At 37.3% G+C, this 15,957-nt stretch overlaps 2 protein-coding genes across 11 annotated transcripts in view; one reads left to right on the top strand and one right to left on the bottom strand.

The window, feature by feature from the left end:
* The window catches only part of F13A1 (coagulation factor XIII A chain), a 564,207-nt gene that overhangs the window by 443,420 nt on the left and 104,830 nt on the right, over positions 1–15,957 (top strand). The window lies entirely within an intron of this gene.
* Positions 1–15,957, bottom strand: part of FARS2 (phenylalanyl-tRNA synthetase 2, mitochondrial) — a 201,949-nt gene that overhangs the window by 136,637 nt on the left and 49,355 nt on the right. For 6 of the 10 annotated variants that reach the window (XR_014492157.1, XM_083359940.1, XM_083359948.1 and 3 more), the window contains exons 2-3: positions 14,334–14,471; positions 8,959–9,595 (exon numbers count right to left, since the gene is read on the bottom strand). Coding sequence is in view for 9 of the 10 variants with exons in the window: in XM_083359940.1 (XP_083216066.1) it covers positions 8,959–9,573 (615 nt within the window). In the remaining variant the exon portion in view is untranslated. Of the gene's footprint in view, positions 1–8,958; positions 9,596–14,333; positions 14,472–15,188; positions 15,430–15,957 lie in introns of those variants that run through there. The other 4 variants (XM_083359942.1, XM_083359943.1, XM_083359941.1 and 1 more) reach the window with 4 other exon arrangements.

Here is a 15,957-nt window from a genome sequence, read left to right as displayed (position 1 = left end):
AGTTCAAAAGGCTTCTCTTTTCCCTTGAAATGCCTAATACAGGCTCAATACACATTCGTTCCCTCCTCCTCGGGAGATGGCAGGATCCATGGAATAATGTTTTAAACATACAATTATGAATATGATATAAATGTGGGTGCGCCTGCCCTCTGGAACCAACTGCCTGTGGAGCTTAGGACTGCCCCTGACCTTCGTTCATTCCGCCGGGACCTGAAGACCTGGCTCTTTGAGCTCTCTGGCCCAGGCTGAGAATTTTTAAATGGGGTTTTTATTTTTAGGGATAATTTAATCTTTTTTATTTTTTTTTTAACTTTTGTATTTTGTATTGCTTTGGTTTTTAAATACCCTGTAAACCGCCCTGAGTCCTTCGGGAAAGGGCGGTATATAAATCTAATAAAATAAATAAATGGATTCTGACACTTTGCTTGTTTGTGCAGACTGCTGGCTGGCATGTCGTGGCCCGGTACTGGTCCACGGACCTGGGGGGGGGGGGTTGCAGACCCCTGCCTTAGTTGATTACCTGTCAAGGCAAACTGATAAAATTCAATCCTGACTGATTTTTCATGCTGTAAACTCCTAATTTGGCTGAGATAATTTTCCACTTCTATATGCCTTAAAATGCATTAGAAATGTTTACTGCAGTCATTTAGCTGTGCCCAAGAGCAAAGGCCTAAAAGCTATTGGAATTATTCCTCACTCCCAGGTAGTTAAGTGTCTTATATTTATTTATTTATTTATTTATTTATTTATTTATTTATTTTTTAATTAGATTTCTATACCGCCCTATTCCCGAAGGACTCAGGGTGGTTTACAGGGCAGCATAAAATACAATATAAAGATAGTATAAAATTAAAATAAATTAAATTAATTAAGCCCAGCAATTAAAACAATGTTTAAAAAGCTAAAACCCCTTCAGTCCAGGCCTGATAAATCAAAAAGCCAGGTTTTCAGGTCCCGGAGAAATGAACGCAGATCGGGGGCCATCTGGAGTTCCACAGGTAAATCATTCCAAAGGGCAGGCGCGCCCACAGAGAATGCCCTCCCTCTGGGGATCACCCGCCGGCACTCCCTAACCGGCGGCACCCTAAGGAGGGCCTCTCTATGGGAGCGCACAGGACGATGGGAAGTTGATGCTGGCAGCAGGTGCTCCCTAAGATAATCCGGACCCATGCCATGTAGGGCTTTATAGGTAATCTCCAGTACCTTGAATCTCACCCAGAGGGCAGCTTCCGGGTCTTCCCTTTTTTATGTTCAGAAGAAAAGAGATGCTGACACTAAGTGTTTAAATTCTGTGTATACTGGTTTATCTCAAAAGGAATTCAACAATGAAAAGAGAACCTCCTTTATTCCATTACAACAGGGGTGTCAAACTGCCAGCCCATGGACCGGATGTGTCACGCCAAAACCGCATCCACCCCATTGCCGGCATTGGGAAAAAAGTCGCGATACGTCGCGACATGTCACATGACGTTGAGGGTTTGACACTCGTGCATTACAAGTATCATCAATATCTTGAGTGCCCAAGATACTGTGTATTGTGTTGAAACTTTAGCAATACAAAGATAAAAGAAACAATAATCTTATGACATCAAAGTGATCTCCACCTGTATTACTCTATCAGCTTTTGCTGCTTCTCAAACACAAACCTGAAGTGCCATGAGGTGAAAAGCTACCCAACTAATATAAAACTGGAAAAGAAGAAAGAAAACCTCAATCCAAGATTATACGTACAAAATAGAATTCCCCATTGGCCATCAAGCAGAATTAGTGCTCTCTAGTGATCGCTTGGGCAACAGTCATGTGACAAACATGTGACATCTACGGGATGATGAACAAACTCAGTAGCATGGTGCATTGTTATATTAAGATTGGCCCAACTACAGTTGCTACAAACCATCATAACCTTCCATTGAAATCAAATCTGTAACTTGGTTCAAGGTATGGTTTCAGATGAAAGGAGAACGACTTGCTCAAAAGCTAAAGCCTGTTTGCAATCGCCAATTCATGAAGCAGTCATGCAATCTAATTCAGAAAATGCCAAGAAAAGTTTATTGGTGGAATTACATTACGTTACCTCCCGTATAGACTACTGCAATGCTCTCTACATGGGGCTGCCCTTGAGGACCACCCGGAGGCTTCAACTGGTGCAGAGTGCAGCTGCACGGGTAGTGATGGGAGCACCCCGATACTCCCATATTACACCCCTCCTGCGTGAGCTGCATTGGCTACCGGTTGCCCTCCGGGTGAGATTTAAGGTCCTGGTTCTTACCTTTAAAGCCCTACATGGCTTAGGCCCGGGATACTTGCAGGACCATCTGCTGCCCGGAACGAATTCCCATCGCCCAGTACGCTCACACAGAGAAGGCCTCCTCAGGGTACCGTCGGCTAGACAATGTCGGCTTGCGACCCCCAGGGGAAGAGCCTGCTCTTTGGGAGCGCCAGCCCTGTGGAACCACCTGGACTGACAGGGATTTTAATTATGTTTACAATTTTAACTCTAATCTTTAATTTATTTCAATTTTAAATTTTAATTTACTGTACAGAGACCTTTAATTTTTGTTGTTGTTAGCCGCCCTGAGTCCCTCGGCAGATAGGGCGGGATATAAGTCCCATTAATAAATAAATAAATACATGCCCTTTCACATTTTCTCTCTCCCTCTCCCTCTGGAAAAGGTAGCAAACACCATTTAATACAACAGCAGCATGTTTCTATTTCAGTAATTGACAATAGTAAGAAGGAAAGGGAAAATGCATCTGGCTGAGAAAAGTATCCAATTCCTATGATTTCCTACTTATCTGGATTTTCCTTAAAAGAATTCCATTCCCCACCTTCCTTCTCCCTCTACTGACTTATCTCTATTATTGAATTTCTGCCACTTTCTGCATTGAGATTTTTTTAATTTACTCAATTATGTCGCACTAATGGAAATAATAGCTGATCAATACATTATCTGGTCTATTAATTTTAGATGTCTTATGTTATCAGTCAAAAGTTATCAGAATAATTATATCACATCCCCTTGGCAAAGCTTACCCAAAGTTTACAAATGATTGGCATCACCTAAAACGAGTGTTTTTAGTCTGCAATATGCTATCACTCTTTGTGTTTCCAGTAGCCCCCTCTTGTGGAGAGAGTAATTATATTTAATAAGAGTATTATATTTAATAAGAGATGGAGGGGTTTAGATATACAGTCTTTCAAAGTTATATTTTAAAAAAAACATGTGATACATTGGAACAAATAACTCCATTGTTTAAAAGTCAACTATTTAAAATTTGACTTCTACAACTGCTAGTCCAATTACTTTGGGAACATAATTCCTTCTGGTGCCAGGATTTAAAGCAAATTCCTGACAACATATCACAGCAGGTGGCAATACTTAGCAGAACCTGGTGCATCTTGAAAAGAGCTAAATAGAGATGGAAATGTTAAGTACTTAGATAGGAGCTTACTGGAAATCCAGGGGTAATTGAGTCTATTAGGAAGCTGAAAAAGATTCTAGAGGACAGTGGCAAACCATTTATTTACTTGCCAATAAAACTTCATGGACATCTCTATATTATCACCAGAAGTCAAGCTTGACTTGAGGGAGACTTTATTTTTGACTTATCTACAATATTCCTTACTCTGTTGCAGCTTTGTCAGCAGGAAATAAAAACATTGAAGTTTATTATGTTTTGCAGCCTGGAACTTTCTCTACATTGGATGTAATTTCATACATGTTGATATAAGTTGTCTAATCAAATCCCAGACTGTCACTGTGGGGTCCTTGATGTTCTTTGAGCTTGGTTGTTTTCTTGCAGACATTTCAATACCCAAATTAGGTAACATCATCAGTGCTATTAAAGTTGTTCTGGTGCAATGGTTAGAATGCAGTTATTGCAGGCTAACTCTGTCCATTGCCAGGAGTTCAATCCTCACCAGCTCAAAGTTGACTCATCCCTCCATCCTTCCAAGGTTGCTAAAATGAGGACCCAGATTGTTGGAGGCAATATGCTGACTCTGTAAACGACCTAGAGAGGGCTGTAAAGCACTGTGAAGTGGTATGTAAGTCTAAGTGCTATTGCTAGTCCTAGACTAGCAAGATGACTCATCATTTCAATTCTGAGTTACAAATATTCTCCTTTATTTATTGTCACTGTATTTACTATTGATTGGGTTAGACCAGGGGTAGGCAACCTCGGCTCTTTATGACTCATGGACTTCAACTCCCAGAATTGGGAGTTGAAGTCCATGAGTCATAAAAGAGCCGAGGTTGCCTACCCCTGGGTTAGACACATTACATGAAGTACTGGATTTTCAGCTGTAGAAGTCTGTAATGCTGGGATAGATGAAAGTGAAGACGATAGCTAATAGCAAAATTGTTTGATTATAGTAGCAAACGGTGCACTATTGGAAGACATGAGGGACCAGCTTGGGGAGAGACCATTCTGGAGAATATCTACATGGTTGCTAAGAGATGATACCAGCTTGATATCATATTACTATCACCAGCACCAGCACCATCACATAGCTGTATTTGCTGAGCTAAAAATGTTATACTCCTTTTCACTTCCAAAAACAAAAGCTTCTCTTAAGTGGGAAGAGAGGGAATCAATATCATTATTAAGTTTCCAAAATATGAGAATATTTCTAAAGAAATATGAAATTCTAATTACATGCTTTGTATGTCTCCTAGCCATTGTGGTTTAGTGGTTAAAGTGCAGTGTTGCAGGCTAATCTTGCCCACTGCCAGGAGTTTGATCTTGATGAGCTCAAGGTTGACTCAGTCTTCCATCCTTCTGGGGTTGGTAAAATGACCCAGATTGTTGGGGGCAATAGGCTGACTCTGTAAACCACTTAAAATGCTGTATAGCACTGTGAAGCGGTATATAAGTCTAAGTGGTATTGCTATACTCTCTCTCTCTCTCTCTCTCTGCGGCACATTTCCCATTAAGAAACTGCACTGAAATTAAATAAATCGCTGTGCCATTCACCCTAATATTTTCAGGGAAAACTAATTTATTTGCTTAATTAAGAAATGTGCACATGTTTAGCGGCATTCAACTTGAGATGATAATACATTGAAGTAAAATGATTTATTAGAAATAGACCAGGAAAAATAAAGGGAGAGAAATAGGGGGGTGGGGGGGGAGAGAAACATGCACAGGAATACATTCTGCTCCTTTCTTCTTGTAGATTTATTTTTTTAGCTCTTCCTCTTTGCTTTAGTGATCTAATTTTACACAAAAGAAAATAGAGATTGTAGAAGTTCAAAGAACAACAGAAAATCAGAGTGCTCTATAATATGCCAGAAGCATTAGGGAGAAAAACAAATTGGCAGCCAATACTGGGTTTTTAATAGCCTCCCTGTGTATTGAAGGCTATAATTCTGTTTCAGTGTGGAAATGTATCCTAGAGTTGATGCATTATATTAGTGCAAATATCAGATATTTACTCATGAAACAGAATCTACCACAGAAGACATTTAACAACATAAGACTACCATGCTGAACAAGTCAAAGTTTTCTAGTTGTTTATTTCGAGAAAATGCTGAAAGGAAGCAAAAGTGCCAGTTATGAGTTGAATATTCCAGTTCATCTTCTCAACTATTGAGAGGTACATTGTTACAGGTACCAGTAGCAATATAAATACTGACTAGTCATCAGAAATAGGTGCTCAGCTGAGCTCAGTTTAGTTTAGTAGTACCTCTTTTTATCCACCCAGTTTATATTAACTTCTTCATGCATGTATAATTGCATTAAGTGGAATGCTCTAGCAGGTGACTTAAGAGAAATTTCTCTGAGGCATAAGTATTCAGTTCCGTTCCCATTAATTCACTCTAGAGCAAAACAAAATAAGTAAAAAAAAATACCAGTTGTCCTTCAAATTAGAATATCCTGTCTGTAATTCATTAAAGCAGCCACATCTGTTTCCAAGGCTTATTGGAAAAGCTGCAACAGAAAAAGAAGGCTGCAGGTAATCATTTAATAGTGAAGAACTATGGGTTCCATCACCTGGGGTTTTTCGTAAAGAAAATATTAATAATAACCATGGGGATAAAAGCAAAACATATAAAGAGAAGAGTCTGATAATAGTCTATCATTATCGAGAAGTATTCTTACATTCATCCAGTTCTGGCTCTTTTTTCTAGCCATCATGTGGTGTGAACATATGCCACATTAAGCTTCTTCACAGAAAAGTGAGCTATGATCCAAATAAATACATTTCTTGTCCTTTGAGAAACTGCCAAGAATAAGTCTTAGTCCAACGAGGAGACCAACCCAGTGTTAACATAAACTCAATACAATCCAAGCAATACCATGGTTTTGAAATATGGAATGAGTCTCCTCATCATACATTGTACAATTTATTGTACTGATTTTTTTTTACCATATTATCCTGGTCCTCAGAAAAGTAACAGATAAGCCAATTATAGGTAAAGGTAAAGGTTCCCCCGCACATGCGTGCTAGTCGTTTCCGACTCTAGGGGCCGGTGCTCATCTCCGTTTCAAAGCTGAAGAGCCAGCGCTTGTCCGAGGATATCTCCGTGGTCATGTGGCCGGCATGACTAGACGCCAAAGGCGCACAGAACGCTGTTACCTTCCCACCGGAGTGGTCCCTATTTTTCTACTTGCATTTTTACATGCTTTCGAACTGCTAGGTTGGCAGAAGCTGGTCCAATAGCAATAAATAAAACAATAACAATAAAAAAGAAAGTGGCGGGGGGGGGGAAGCAATCCAAGCACCACTCTGGACGAAGATACACCACCTCCTTCATTCTCCTTTCTCTTCTTTCCTCTCCCAGCAATTGCCTTCTCTCTGGTTCATGTCTCCCATCCTGTTCCCGCCCCACAGCCTTTACTCTGACTGTCAAATCAGTCTACTGAAAAATGGCCTAGGGAGAAATAAAAGACCCTATCCCCCATGCCTTGTTAGGAAAAGAAAAGTGCTTAATGAAGGAGAAAAGCAACAACATAAAGAACAGCTGTTCCCAACATAAGCTAGCCAATAGGCTTATGTTTGTAATGCATTGTAAACTGGTAAATGCATGTTTAAAACTAATAATATAACTTAAGGGTAGCGACATATTGTTTCGTCTCTAACCCTTTTAAAGCATCGGCTACACCCAAACTAATCATTAACTAAGTAAAGGAGGAAGCTTCCTGGAAAAATGCAGTGCCTAATCTGTAAGAGACAGTAGCCATGCAGATTTTAAGTGGAATGCTATAGGCCCATGAAGTGCATCATGATAATACACTAAAGACATGCTTTTGATCATGACAGATCAAGATCCAAAGAGGATAGGAGGACAATAGTTACTATCCCAAACTTCTGGATATGCATCAAAAATTTGCTTTTCAACTCTAACTACAAGCCTCTATGACAAAGATATCCTTTGTAACTTCTAGGAATACCACTCATAAGAATTATACAATATAGTAATCTCTCATCAACAATAGATAATCAAATGCTTTAAGAAATCTAAAATAGGACATCAACTATCCTCCTTCATTATTTCTCACCCAGGAAGCTTTAGCCACTGGTCAAACTTAGTTTTTTGCTTTGTTTTAAACCTTTGTAACATTTTACCGTGTGGACCACATCACTGTGTATTTCTTGTCTTCAGAAAAGAAAAAGTCACTCTACTTACCAGAGAAATATGTTCCAAGCCTCAAATAATCAAGAGAGAAAGTAGAGGGTCTTTAAATAAAATAAGAGTCATACATTTTAAATGCTTCCAATATTTGAATTTTTTGTAGAAATTGGAATCCCTCCATTTACTTTTCAAAACCCATACAGTAGCAATATCATTAAAACATATTTGCCCAGCCAAGTGCTTAACAAACTTGGCTCAGAATACATCAGATGTTAACATACAGCAATAATAACTCAATCACTCTCAGGAGAAAATGAATGAACTTGGAAATAAGACAAAATGAGAGACGCTACGAACACTTCATTGGCATAAACTATTAGGACGATATGATCCAGGAGTACATGTTTCATGCAAATGTAGCCAATCAAGCCAAAACCAATGCATGATTCTATTAAAGAAATTAATAAGAAGGAAAAATATTTGTCCTCCAAGAAACAAATCATATTATAAGCACAGCCAATGTACGTAATTTTCCATGTAATGGTTTTGTCACAAGACAGAAGCTGATTATCAGAGCTGTCAGCCCAGTATATATCAAATACTGTACATTCTATCCTTTATAATGCTGAGAAAGTTATTTCTCATATAGCATTTGCATACAGTATGACAAAATAAATGTAGTTCTAATTCTGGAGTAGAAGATTTTTAGCCTTCCAAGTATTATTGACTCTTAGTTCCTCATTATGGCTATACTGGCTTAGATTGATATTGGTAGGTATAGTTTAGAAGCATCTAAAGATCACCAAAGCGATCTATGACAACTCACCGTGATCAACTCACCATGGCCAACTCGCCGTAGCCAGCCTGCTGCAGAGAACTTGCCATGGCCAATTCACCACAGTATAACTTTCCACGGCCAACTCACCGTGGGCCAATTTGCCACGGGACAAGAATTACATTAATACCAAAGAAATCGTGGGAAAGAATCATTAAAGAAAAGATGCTAAAGGAAGGACAAAATGAAACGTGAATGACAAAAATTAAAATATTTTAAAAATGATTTTAAATAATAAAAATGAATTGTTGAATTGTCCCTCAGTTAAGTTGTCCCGTGGTGAGTTGTCCTGCAGCGAGCTGATCAGGGCAAGCTGGCTGCAATGAGTTGTCCCATTCCATCACCAAAGATCACCTACTCCTAACTTCACACATACATTTTAAGTCTATAACTTGCCTAATATGGTAAACATATAAAATCCATTGCCAAATTGGAATATTAGTTGAGAGGGTAAAACTGATGGATTGTAAAAGTGGAGAAAGCTTTTCTAGATAATATTTCAATTCAGGCTTATCTTAATGGTCAGACAAAAATCAGACTTACTTCATGGCTGGAGAAGAGTCGCACTCCTTCCATTTGATGGAAGATTGGATAATGGGTACTATCAACCTGATCACGACGATAAACATCTCCCACAACCAAAAAAGCATCAAGTCCAGCATGTATCAAATCCCATTGGTGGGCAGATGTATGAGCTCTTAGCATGTGAGTATGATTTAAGTAGTAGTTATCCCCTTTCTTCCTGCTTGGATGGTCTTGTGGAATAAGCAGTCTATCGAAGTTTTGTTCTACTGTGACCACAGGAGACAAATCATCATATACTGAAAACAGTGGGGTCCGAGAACGCACCAAGTACTGCTTGTAGAAGTGGTCTTTCACACGTTCCTTAATCAACCACAAAGGATGATTTCTTTGGTTGTGCAAGTTTCTCCCCACCTTGGAAAGGATTTTTTGGGTAACATTACTGTAGTTATCTGAGAGATACGTATGGCCAAAAAGTTCCACTGTGTTTGCAGGAAGAGCTCTGGCAGCAAAATCTGAAGATATATTTTTATAGCAGGCATGGCTAAAACTGGCAGCTCTTTTTATCTGAAGTCCCCATGGCAAAACCACTTTGATGCAATGGATCACTTGTATTACATTTCTGGATGTAGCCATTAAGAGTGTCCTTCTTGTGCTGCTAGTAGGAGAAAATCAAACAGAGTAATTATTATTTCCTGAAATATAAAAATGAAAATCTTCAGCAAAAAAACCATAATCACAATAGCACTTAGACTTATAGACGGCTTCACAGTGCTTTACAGCCTTCTCTAAGCGGTTTACAGAGTCAGCATATTGCCCCCAACAATCTGGGTCCTCATTTTACTGACCTTGGCAGGATGAAAGTCAACCTTGTACTAATCAGGATTTAACTCCTGGGTGTGGGCAGGGTTAGCCTGCAATACTGCATTCTAACCATTGTGCCATGGTTTCTCAAAAGAAATTTCAACAAACTTTCAAACAACTGGGTTTACAATTGAAATCTAAATTGATAAATCAGAAACTCCTGTTTCAAAATATGCCTTTCAGTTCAGATCAATTCAACACCAAGAAGGCATCTTTGGATATTAACATATATATAAAATCTTTGTATACTGACGTCTTAAACTCATATACATAAAAAGATTTTTTTTCTTTCCTGTTGAAAATCTAAGCAAACAAAATTGAAATGCTAGGAAAAATGCTACCAAAGCATGTCTGCCTGTTTTGTGATTTGCCCAACCTCTATGTGAGGAAAGAATTTCTACTAGTATAACAAATGTTAAAAACAAAATAATAAACATATAATAAAATTACTAAAAAAAACCTGGGAAGTTACCAAGCTGCTTAGCAACTTGGGAACTATATATTCTATTTAGCATAGAAAATGTGGGTGTAATGCTGTAAATATTGTAGTTAATGCTATATTAGATTGTCTAGATTACTATTCTACTAGCTGGTTTTCTTAAATATATTGGGTTGCAAATTCCTATCATCCCAGAACAACACTAGTATTATTATTTAAGAAATCCAGAGGATGCAACATTGAGGTTTAAATACAATTTGATTAAAATGAAATATAACTATGTGAAAAATGATTTATGAGTCATGTAGTCTTCTGAGAACTGCCAAATTTCTGAAAAATCTCAGTATCATAAAAACTGTCATTCTTAAGAAACCAAAAATAACATTACCAGAGTTATTTCTAGGAAAATACACTGGTTTATTTTCCCCAAAGAGAATCTTCCAAAAGAATCCTCTTTCTTTAGGAGCAGTGAGGCCCAGTGGTTAGAATGCAGTATTGCAGTCTGCCCACAGTCAAGTGTTCGATTGTCACCGGCTCAAGATCGACTCAGCCTTTCATCCTTCCCAGGTCAGTAAAATGAGGACCCAGATTGTTGGGGGCAATATATGCTGACTCTACAGATTAGAGAGGGCTGTAAAGCACTGTGAAATGGTATATCAGTCTAAGTGCTATTGCTATTTACTAAGTCTGATGCTTTATTCTTAACAGTTCAAAATATAAACTACACAGAAATTGGGAAATGTAGTGCACACGAAGAAAATCCCAATGGGATCGTGCCAAAAGTCATATTGGACAGACATCTGGAATTTCTAGTTAAAACGCATTTGGAGACACCAAGCTGAGAACTCCAACATTCTCTTTCCATGATTGCCAATCAGATGGCTGTGAGAAACTCCCAAACACACAAAAGAGCCGTTTCTCACTCCACTATTGTCTGGAGATATATCTAATCTGTGACATAATACACCGCAATAACCACTAACAGTTTTTCCTCTGTGTATTTGTTGAATCTTACATTAAAGCCATCCTAGTTGGAAGACATGGGATTACTACATCCTGTGGTATATTGTGTTAAGGACTAGATCTTGCAAGGAGAAAAAGGCAGAAGAATCAAATACCGTAATAGCTTCCACTATAAATAAGGCTTGTATCTTACCCTTGACAATTGTTGGATTTCTTCTTAACAGTGTTTTTAGTTCTTGCAATAACTAAAATTTATCACACAGCTATATCATTGAACACTACCTAGGTAATTTCTATTTCTACTCTTGGTCAGAAAAAGTATAATACAACCTGGGGGAGAAAAAGCTTTCTTTTATTCACCATATTTTGCTTCCTGTGGCAAAACAGCATTTATTTGGTTAGAAACACCATAAATCTTCTAAATTTATAATAGGGATGAATAAGAATACTTTAAAATCTCATCTCCACCATGCCAAAAAGATAAACTTTGGGTTCTTAAATAGAAATTATATTCTCCCTTACAATTTATTTTCTTGGATGTGGGGATAACTTATGTTAAAAAATATAATGTCTTCCGTTTTACTTTTTTTAATTAATACCACAGACCCTCAGTGCTGTATGTTTTCTTTCCATTCCACCATTGCTTTACTTATTTTGAAAGAAGGCCAAGGAGGGCAAACTTGCTTGATGGAAATGCATTGTAGCTGAAAAGCTGAGATAAGGAGAAGCAAAGCAAGAAAATACACTTCCTGCTTCCATATAAATTATGTAAAGGGACCAAAGTATGGAATTGATGATATTCTGAGTGACAGATAATACTGATCAGTCCTGACAAGATAGATGGATCATCTGTCCAAGAAGATTGTGTTCAAACTATTCTAGAATATCTCAAGTCTTCCTAATGGATCATGTCCGTATTATCAAGTGGCCCTAGATCTAACTTTGTGCTGTCACTTTGCTTTCCGAAGCATAGTAAGAGCAGTGAATTAAACAGTTTATTTATTTATTTTACCTGAAGCTAATTACCTTGGCCAGGCAGATCCCATTTGGTCAGCTTAATCGTAAGTAGTTTGTCACTACTTACAGTCAATTTCCAAACCAATATATTAATGCTTGTTTTTAAAGCTCTATGAAATGTGGGACATGGTAAGTTAAAGGGATACCTATTGCCATGTTAATTGTCCTGCTCATTAAAATAATTTGCTTTTCTCTGTATGCCATGTGAAAATATGAATGACAAAAAACAAGAGAGGCAGCCTTCCCTTTCTGTAGCTTATATCTAATTTACAGAATTTCTTTTGGGGGGAGGACAATCAGCTAACTGCTATTCTTTATCAATGCCAGAACTTTTCACTTTCCTAGGAGTTTAAAATGTCTTGTTCTTGCTTTTTACCATTCCAAGTCTGAACTTGTTTAAACTGATGGGTATTTTTAATTATCACATCACACTCTATTTTAATTTACAGATTTTATAATAAACCAGCCTGACAACCATTTTTAAGGTTCTAGTCTTTTTTTAAAGGTATCAAAACAATCACTGCCTTAAAAAGTCAAGCCAAATTTCTATTAAGAAAAAAAAAATCTGTTTCATTTTTAAAAATGAATTTAGAATTTGGATCAAAGACTCCTCAATTATTGAAAAGTGAGGCTAAAATGCAGAGCTCCAGATGACTAGTAGCTATGTTATAGCTATAGGTATCAACAGATAAAACTCCCTAAAGATCATCTAAGGTTTTGCAGCTCAGATGTGAAAACCCTAAAAAACAAGACATCCCAATTTACAGATCAGAAATTATTTACTTATTGAAAGATGAAAAAGATGGTGGACAAAGAAAAAATCCTTTCAATGGGAGCCCATTGGATGGGGGGGCAGTAGGATGCAGACCCAAAAGAGGAATATTGCCAAAGGATTCAGTCATGCTAGCACATAATTTAATAGGTTTAAATCAACTAAGACATATCTACCCATGGCTTCCGAATGACAGAGTAAAGACAGGTCAGAACCTGCTTTATATCTGGAATTTTAAAATCCTTCTTTCCTCTCTAAAGGGACTGAAATCAGCATACATAATCTCCACATTCATTTCAAAACAGAAAAATTTCCAAAAAGTTAAGATCCATCAATCTAACAAATGTTCTACACTCACTAGCTTTAAATAGCTCCGTCTTTGAGAATGACGGGCATTGCACCATTGTCTAGTTAAAACTTATTCCAATCACAAAGATACATTGATATTGGCTAGTATTTCATGACCTTAAGGAAAATCCCAGCTGCAGCCAGACCCTTGTAGACAAATGTAAACTCTGTGTAAGCGATGACTCAGATTTATAAAGTTATGTAAATGAGCCGTAATGCTCCAAGTCATTAAAATTTAATATTTGAAAATGAGAAAATGATAATGCTTTGATATAAGCAACATTTATGAGCCCAAATAACCAACTCTTTTTTCATGCGTTCAAGAAAATTAGGGATTTTTTAATTTAAGTACAATACTCATTACATTATGTGCTCATTTCAGTTGCAGTTCTGGTAAGCCTCTTTACAGTTTATTTGGAAAAATCTGATATGCCAAAATGATGTATTTACTTAATATCCCTAAGCACAAAATAGGATAACATGGCTGTGAAAAATTTGAGAGGGGAGGGGAGGGGAGTTGTCCATATGCTCAGTACTAACAGCCTCATAGGAATTTTTACAGTACCAAGATTAGTAAGCATACATAAGTTAGGTCTTTTTGTAATTTCTTCAATCAGTCAAAGCTGCATACTACTGTACTGCCAGACTAATATATTGCTGGTTTTGAAGATGCAGTAATTTATTCAGGTCAAAGCCACTGACAGTACAAAGAATGTTATAAACATTTAAAAAAGGAAATCAGGTATCATTCTTTTTTTTCTGCTTTAATCTCTCTAAAAAGAAAAAAAGGTTGCTTTTTCATTTCTCATAATTATTGTTGTGACTTTCCTTGGAAATTCCCATGAATTGTAGAATGGAAAAAATATTCTGAATTTTCTGAACACCTGAGTTTCTTCAGTTACCACAATTCAACAGCAGCAGATAGTTCTTTAATACTAAATAACATAAAAGGGTATCCCTTAGGTAATAGAATGTTGTCAGTAGAATGCTCACCTAGTAATAGGAAAGATTTCGTTCTGCTTCTACTCTCTCTTGAACTGTGGTCAAATTGCTTGCATAGACTATGTTATTTTTGGGATATTTGCAAAGTGATCTTGGGCAAGTTGCTATTTCTCAGCATCAGGTCCTCACCTGTAAAATGAAAACAATGCTTTGGCTTATATTGATGCACCTTATGAAGCACCACATTTGAAAAGCGTTTAGGAATTTTGCAGCGTGCTGCTGTCAAACTGCTAACTGTGATCAATACATGAATACTGACTTCACAGTAAGCTCATTAAAACAGATTTACTGATTACTAGTTTTATTTTTGGATGCAATGCTAGTTGTTATATATGGCTAGTAAAGTAATGCAGGAACTATTTTCCCTTATGAACTTGCCTAGCCTTAAGATTTTGAGCAAGATTCTTCTCCTGATCCTATTAACAATACTATCACATTTTATGAAATGTAAGAAAATGCCTTCTCAGTTAAGATCTTTCCAAACTTCCCTCTATTGGTAGGCATAGATGTTCTCAAGCAAATATACTTTTGTGTTACATTAATTTGTATAATTACAATTCTGACTCATTTTATATTTAACCACCTTAAAACACTTTTGGAGGAGTATAAAAGAAAGACAGACCTCATTATGCTCATATGAAACATGCATATCTTGCATAGCTAAGTAGTACTGTGCCATAAAATATCTATAAAAAGGATAACTATTCCTGAAGCCACACAGATGTTTTCAATTTCAATTTCCATCAGCTCTAGCTAGCCAAGGGCAGAAAATTGTGAAGATGAATTCAAAATAACAGAAGAGTACTAGGTTATCTACTCATTTTATAAAATTATTATCATAATCACCAATCATCCAGAATTCTTTTTGGAGTTCAGTTAAATAAAAATTCAATTCTGTATACATGTGAACAGCCAGAAAATTTCTTGTTCAATTCTCACTTCAGGCACAACTTAGTGATTAACTGTGGACAGCATCCTGTCTGGATTCTAAGCCATTCCTTCCTTCTATAAGTCTAGATATCATATAAATGACATAAAGCTAGGAAAGATTATTGAGAAAATATATACCAAGCACTAAGAACATGTAACAAAATAAAAAAAATTGGAATGTAGACACTGCCAATTTTACAGACAACTCTGTCATTAAGCAAAGCAGTCATTAAGTGAGGAATCACATGACTATGACCGTGCTTTCTGGCTGAAAGAGACAAGACTACTGAGTTACACCTTCACCTTTTCCTGCCTCCTAACCACTCTCCTGCCTTTTGGAATGTTTGAGGGCCTGCTTATATACTTTGAAAGCAATGCAATTGTGTCAGCAACCTGTTGTCGGGAGCTACAGGTACACTATGCAAACAACTTATTTTCTTGAAATCCTTTTCTCTCCAATCCCTCTATTCTGAGTGGGGGAGAAAGCAAGTGATTTCTATAGAAAATCTATCCTTTGCCTGTTTCCCACTGCTGGCATGATTATATTGTTTTCAATGTTGTAGAAGAGCAAATAGCGTACTCCCTTGTAATCCAATCTTCTCCAATCAGTTTGTGCTGAAGAGGAGAGGAAAAAAAAGATCAGGCATAGGACAATGTATACTGACTGTAATTGTGATCACATAAC

The sequence above is a fragment of the Vipera ursinii genome (genome assembly GCF_947247035.1).
Source record: "Vipera ursinii genome assembly, chromosome: 3".
Lineage (NCBI taxonomy): Eukaryota > Metazoa > Chordata > Lepidosauria > Squamata > Viperidae > Vipera > Vipera ursinii.
The sequence above is the reverse complement of the archived record's forward strand: the minus strand, read 5'-3'. Positions and strand labels throughout refer to the sequence as shown.